At 35.6% G+C, this 7652-nt stretch overlaps 1 protein-coding gene across 1 annotated transcript in view; it reads right to left on the bottom strand.

Moving 5' to 3' along the window:
* Positions 1 to 6996, bottom strand: part of VPS13B (vacuolar protein sorting 13 homolog B) — a 310137-nt gene extending 303141 nt beyond the window's left edge. Inside the window, exons 1-3 of the mRNA XM_015813428.1 lie at positions 6692 to 6996; positions 5439 to 5606; positions 3871 to 4014 (exon numbers count right to left, since the gene is read on the bottom strand). Coding sequence (XP_015668914.1) covers positions 3871 to 4014; positions 5439 to 5585 — 291 coding nt within the window. The 5' untranslated portion in view covers positions 5586 to 5606; positions 6692 to 6996. The remainder of the gene's footprint in view (positions 1 to 3870; positions 4015 to 5438; positions 5607 to 6691) is intronic.
* Positions 6997 to 7652: the final 656 nt, after the last annotated feature.

The raw sequence follows: 7652 nt of genomic DNA on the forward strand, positions 1-7652 counted from the left end.
AAAAATATAAATGAAAGCTAAGATAAATCCTATCATTGGCACAAGTCCAAATGTTATTCTCCATGGGTCTACATGCTATGGAATAATTTGTCCAAATGTCAGTTGTAATTTTCAAAATGCCTTTCTTGCCATAGATTCTTAAACATCTGTAACAAATACTTGTTTTGAGAGCGCTTTACATTTGTGACATCTGACCTTTTGCTATATGCCCCACAAAATTCAAGTTTCAAATACCACGCAAGCAGGAAACCTGATCATTCCAGCAGTAGCCATCTGCATGGTCCAATATCAAATATTAGTTCTGGGTTGCACAATGTCATGTGTTACAAATCTGTTTCTGCAGCTTCTATAATTAGTTGTAATTTGCTGCTTCTAAAATGTGTTTCTTATGGGACATCTGGCCTCAAAACTTCTACCTTAGCACTGAAAAAAAAATACTTAGTGTTCTGGATGTTTTATTTTTTAAAAATATAAAGCAATACATGGGTGGCATAACTAGGACCAGGCTTCTTTAAAAAAAAAAGATTCACATTATAGTATATATACAAAAAAAATATCAACATCATATTAAGAAGAATAACGCTGCACTTCTGCATACTTTATCTTGAGAAAATACCACTGCAGTCAATGCTTTTTTTCAATAAACATAGACTAGACAGCAAGACTTTCTATACAGAGATTTGGTTCTCGTGTACATTTTACAGGATAATCATAGAAATGCAACAAGAATGATTACTGAAGGAAAATAGGCTTAAAAGTATAGGTTATCACTCTCAGGAGCCAATGCTTAAATAACATATATATGCTTCATATGCTACTTCATATATTGCCTATCTTTCTTTTATCTTCTTTTTAGGTATTTTATTAATTTTCTAGTTTTACAATCATAAGTACTTAATAAACAACATGTTGTCTGGGTCCATTAGTAATTCAATGGTATATATTAACTTCCTCAATCTAGGTACAATACTACACCATCCAGGGCTTCTTCTCTTCTTCCGATGGTATACATTTTCCGTATTGGGCAAATACAATTCTTATTGCTGTTAATACATATACAAATGAATATTAGCACCTTTGTTACATTTTTCTAATATTATATATAATATCAGTAGTGTCAATTTAGAATATATTTTCTAACCAAAACATATCTCAATTGCATTTGTAATTAATATCCATTTGTTCAATCAATATCCTGCTTTTCCCGCTTTTTAAAAAAAATTGATTTCCCATCAGTGTTCAAAGTGTCTCTATCGCTTATTATTTTCTCATAATAAATTATATTTGGGCAACCAAAGGCTTCCCTTGTTCAAACCCTCTTAGCATTTTCATATTTCCCTTCTCATACCAAAATATAAAATTCTAGTTATAAATCCTGTCTTTCTAGTTCTAATAACACTTCTATTTCTAACAATATTGTTAAAATTGTTGTATTTCCTCAGTAAAAGCAAAGTCTGAGTAATGCTTTTAATTTAACACATTTCTTGTATACTTTTATAATTGTTCCTTTGCTGCCTTCCTTTGATTAATAGATTTTGTCCATTAAACTTCCATGGAAATGTCTAAGCTGCAAGCCACCTAATAATAGTAATAATCACATTTTTTTCAGTTGATAGCTATCGAAATTCTTGCTATTACCATCCTTCCCATCTTATGTTGTACCATTTTATATCAATGTCCACAATCTACACAGAATTCCCTTGTAAAGGGGCCAATCCACTCTTTCTAAACATTTAATTTTGTTATTTTTGTCTTGAGAATACAGTACATGAAGGGGAAAAAAGAAAGCTCTAACGAATTGATAATTAAAAGAAAAGTATATGCGAGAGAGAGGAATGATAATCCAGAGTTCAATTGCTGATTTAGAATAGTACAAAATATGTAGAACAAGGTCCATCTTCATCCTCTTTTCTGTCCCCAACAATGGTATGCTACTGGATCACAACAAAGCATGAGTTATGGCCTTTTAGCCCTAGCATCTGGATTTAAGTTTTATACCGCATTGAAACTTCTTGTTCAAATGCGAAAACAAAGAACTGACTCTTTGGCCAACAATAAATAATAGATGTATCATCTATAAATTAAAGAAAAATCTTATAAAAGCAGTTTATAAATTTTAGGGCAGTAAATTCCATTTAGTTAGTTAGTAGACTATGTCTAACTATTAGACATTTCTCATTAATTTACTCCCTTCAGTCTCTGCAAATATGATGTGTGTGTGTGTGGGCACGGAACTAGAAGATGATTCAGAATACATTCCTTAAGCAAACGTTGGGCCAGGAGCAGCAAATCTTTAAAATTAAGTGCTGGTAGTCCTCCACTTATGACTGGTCACTTAGCTCCATCCCCCTACCTTATGGTCACATCATCACATTTTGGGCATTCAGCAACCTGTCCACATTTATGACAGTTTGCAGCATCCTGTGGTCTTGTGACCGCAATTTATAATGATCTTTGTCAGAAACCAGTAAGTGTTTCTAACGAAGTGTTTACTTCATTTCTTGCAAACAAACAAAACGACCATTAGCTAAAAAAGGGTTCTCTTAACAACCACTGCAAAAAAGGTCATAAAATCAGCTCCGGTCACGTGATGACCCAATTAACAACCAGCACAACTTACAACTGTAATTATGGATTCAATTATGGTTGTAATTCAAGAATTACCTGTAATGGATTTGACAATTAGGCCCCCAATTCACCATTTATTCAATTTGGGTAAATGGTGGCTTCCTCTTTTTTTAGAATCTGGCTCTTAATTTTAATAAATTAGATACATGCATTAATGCATTTCCAATAAATTATTGCTGACTATATATTTACCTCATTAAAATGATAAATCTGGAAGAATCATCTACATTTACTACTGGAAATAATGCACAACTGCACAATTCCATTATTTCACAGGTGTGAAGACAAATTCTTACAAGGTCAAAAGCAAACAACTTAAATCCAGATTAGTTCATTATAAGCTTTAGACACAAAAGACAGCTGGATGACTTTGGGCCAGTCACTCAACTCACAGTGTTGTTGTTGTGGGGACAATAGGGGGAAGAAGGAATATCAGAAGTGTTAGCCACTTTGAGTTGTTTATAAAAATAATAAAAGCAGGATATAAAATGATACATAAGGGACATATAGAGATTATCCCTCCCACCAAAAGAAAGCAGATTAAAACAGATTGCACCACAAGACCAGGAGAAAATGGTGCAGGAATTTGAAACTTGATTTCACTATAAGTAGAGCTTGATCTGACATATAGCAATTGCTGAAATTCTTTCATAATGAATACAGTTTTGCAATAAACCTATCAACATTTGAATCCTTAAATCTTTGCTTCTGACATTTCCAATTGTGGTGTTTGCCAAAAAAATCCTTGACAACTCAGTTTCAGCATGCTTCCCAACCATTGAGTATGTTCAACATCAAATCAGAATATCCAGTTACTAGACTATAAAGATAAATTCCAAGTCAAGAAGATTTACATGAAATTCAAGCAATGGTACAGAAAGATTAAACTATATTAAACCCAAAATAATACTCCTGTATCTTTTCCTAATGTCACAACAATAGCCATCTCAAATAAAGAGATCCAGAGAATTAGCTGGTTAAAAAAAAAAACCTGAAAGAATTTGACTGGTCAATCCCAAACTATTGCCAGTTCAGCAAAAAAAAATGGTACCAAGTGCTTTGAGCGAAAACATAATTTTCCTGAACTTTCAATCATAATTTCACAAAAGTTGTAAAACGTTCTTCAAAATTCTAAACATAAGATTACTAACAGAAAACACTTTAAATAACAACTACCAATATTAAGAAGCCATATGACTCAATTCACACTGTCTTACTTTATTTGGGCTTGCCAATTTTTACCTGTAGTCCATCCTTTAACTTCAAGATACACTCCATTGTATTGATTGTAATCACGACTGGTTCTGAACCAAGTTTTGTCCATGGTACATGAATACGCAATTCGTGAATGTGTCCACTTAAAAAGGTAAATGGCAATTTCAGCTCCTTGAAAATTAAAGTACATGAGATAACTGAGTTAGCTATTAAAACCCAATTTAAAGAAAATGAGTTGTTTGAACACCTACTTACAATTATCAAAACTTAGTTCAGCATATTTCTATTTTAAAAACTAGCAATATTCACACACTTCAAATAATTTGTTGCAATATGTTTTCCATTCAAAATAAAGAACTGGATTCCAGAGAATTCACAATTCCACGGATTGTTTGGATTTTATAATTGATGCTTGAAGTTTCAAAAGTAAAAGTGCATAGCTTAAAAAATCTGAAATATATTAACCATGTACAGCTACCATGATTTCTGCTGATGAATGGTTACTAAAAGAACTGCTTACAGCATCTTTCAGAAAAAAATCCCATTTAATATAACCCTTCAAGAATTTTAGAGTAATATAAGTTAGACATTCTACGTAGGCACAAGAGACTACAAACTACAACTCATGTCTCAGTATATGAAATTTTCTCTAAAGCAGAAATTCATATGAATCATATATTTATTATGGATATGCATTCTTTGTTGGACTGAGAGACTAAATAAACAAGACATAGGAAAGCACCATTTCTGTCTTATTGATATTGTCCCTATGAAAAATGAGGTTTCTAGATGACAGCTAAATTCTTAGAAGTATAAGATATACTAATAAAGCAAAGTGGTGGGTGTATGTGTATGTCAAAGAAGAAAATACTGTACAGTTACTAAAATAACTGAAGAATTACCACCTCTCAGTATCAATAATTAAACATGAAATAGTAAATATAATGCAGCACTTAAAGCTGAGAACCCAGACAATAAGTTATAGCTGCAATTGCAATTTTAATCTACAATATATTATGTGAGATGTTTATGCTCTTTTTGCTGACTTATGAGAACTTTTGTATTTATATCCATTGCTCGATAACCGCCCATTGATTCAAATGTAAGTTTTAACAATAACCAGTTCACATGTCAAGAAAGAATAAATATTAGTAGCAATAAGTATTTTACAGTATAGCATTAATACTTCAATGTACAAAATGTTAATTTAGAACATTTTAACAGAATTAGATTTTTAAAAGTGTTCTGGCTACATAGTATTATCAAAGTGTTCTGGCTACATTAATTATCAAAGAATGGTTATTTATTCATATAATGGAAACTGTAGCCTATTTCAATATTTTAATGAAAAATTTGCATAATTTAACTGAAATCCTTCCAAAATTATCACATGTATTATGTAGATATGTGTTTAGACACATGCAGTATTTATCAACATAACAAAGACATAGGAAATATTAATACATTATATCATATAGTTATAATATATAGTATATATTGTATCTAATAATATTCTCAGACTATTATCATTAAGAATAAAGTATTTTAGGATAAAGTTTTAAGACTTAATCAAAATAATTACAATTATAACATACCTGTTCAAGAACATCAAGTTTTAGTTCAAGTTTGCTGAGAACTACATCTCCTCCCCAGAGTGACAACTGTAAATCAGAGGGCTTCAAATTCTTGATATAACGATTCACATAACTCATTAGAATAGGAGTTACATAGGATTCCAGCATTGTGCCTTTATTGACAAGAGCCTTTTAAGAAAACATATTGTAACTTTAGTATACATAATAATTTAGGATTAGCTGTGTATTAAACAAAAGCTCATGGATTTAAAATGCTATACTGTACTCTAACACTTTGGATCAATATATATTTACTTGAAAATTTAATGCAATATATAAGTAGGTATTAAAAAGTAAAAGTAAATCCAATGGAATCTGTGGCTTTGTCAGCTAAATGATAGTAAAGATATTGCTATTATATGTATATATCTAGCAAACTACAACTATATTTGCTCCAACAAAACCTCTTCCCCTTTGAACCCCCCTCCACTACCTGCATGTCTGTCTGTGTTTGTGTATACAAACACACATACATACACAATCATAGCCATCAAACAATGACTTTCAGAAAATGAGGCTGCAATTAAAAGGATTGCAACCAGCATGATGTCTTCTTCCACACATCTTCCACACAAGCCAAAACTAAATTTCTGCATTTGGGTTTAATGTTTTTTAATTCAGTCAATGATTTAACTCCATAATATTGGATTGCAATGTACAGCAAATTAAATGTTAGTACTTTCTGTAATCTGTTTGCTCTTAGGCAACAATACAAGTAGACTTTACGTGCAAAAAATAATTAGGGCATCAATACTGATGTACTTTGAAAAAATTTGTATTCTGCCCATAAATGATCATGATCTTCTAGTCTGAATGCAAGCAGGCAAATATTTGGAAAAATACTATAAAATAACTTTAGCACACAACACTACTGACACTGCTGTGTCTATTCCCCCCCCCCAAAAAAGTTTCCACTATATGTATCGTCTATTTGTCGCAATGTCACGACTTAGCATATCTTTCAACTCAGTTAACCACAGCTTGTTAAGAAACAAAACCGCCTACTCACACGTCATCCATAATTCATATTTTTACGGTCCACGACAACAGACCATCTCTCATTAAAGCAGCAATATATTCTCAGAAGGTCACAGGGCACACAGCAGAAAGCATGCAAACAACCATGTACCTTTCAGGGGTTCCACGGGAACCCCCAAATTCGGCGGCGGCGTCCCCCCCCCCCCAAGCAGGTCCAAGAGGCAGCAGTTTCGTACCTCTGGGGCTGAGGCTCCCACCCTTCTTTCACGTTGAACCCCCTCCTTGGCTGCCTTCGAGCGTGACACGCGTCCAGATGCGTGCTCCTGCTTTGTGTCTTCACATCTGCCTCATGAGTAATCTTCTGCCCAAGCAGCCTCCGGCTCTTCTTCTGCCCGCCGAGTCCGTTTTCTCATTAGGCCTCCACGGTCAAAAGCTGCTCTTCACAAACCGCGGCACTCCGGGCTACCCGCCGCCGGGACCCTCATTTTCAGGGTCAGCCTAACAGAAAGGCGCCGCCGAGGGTCAAAGGAGCTGCGCTCTCCAAGCCCGCCGGGACACTTCCGGGTTCCACGACAACTGGTGTTCCCTTTAAAGCCGCCCCTCACCGTCTTAGGGACAGGTTGCACGGTGACACCATCCGGCGGAAGGCATTCCGGAGGGCGAAAAGAGGGAAAGCGGGTGGGAAGCGCTAGCGCTCAGAGCCCGAGGAGGCGCTTTCTATTTCGCAGCGGCTGCCGCGAGTTCAGACAATACCACGGACTTCGGAGCATCCCGTTATTTTGGGAGCAGAGTTTTCCTGGGAAGTAATAAGCGGAGTTTTTCTTCCCTCGCGGGTGTTTCTGGTCCCGGCATTCTTCATGAAGGTTGCAGCGGAGCAGGAGAGTCCAAATCCAGGCGCGAGGGAGAGGTTTGGACCGAGACCCGCGTCGCTTTCCCAGGGAAAGCGAAGAATGAGCCGGTCTGACTCCTCCGCCTCTTCTGGCGACTTGCATTTTAAAGCACCCTCCGGCTCGGTAACTGAATGTGTGTCCGACATATTGCGAGGACCCAGAGGATTGGGGTCAGTGACGGCGTGGACGCCGGTCTCAGGAGCGTTGGCCCAACCACAGCTTCGCTTTAATGTTTGATGTAGAGAGATGGAAGGAGACTAGGGTTTCTCTGCTGCTGAAGTGCTACTGTCTTCACCTCTCTTTCAGC

The sequence above is a fragment of the Protobothrops mucrosquamatus genome, unplaced genomic scaffold, assembly GCF_001527695.2.
Source record: "Protobothrops mucrosquamatus isolate PMUCROS unplaced genomic scaffold, P.Mucros_1.0 scaffold_69, whole genome shotgun sequence".
In the NCBI taxonomy this organism is placed as follows: domain Eukaryota; kingdom Metazoa; phylum Chordata; class Lepidosauria; order Squamata; family Viperidae; genus Protobothrops; species Protobothrops mucrosquamatus.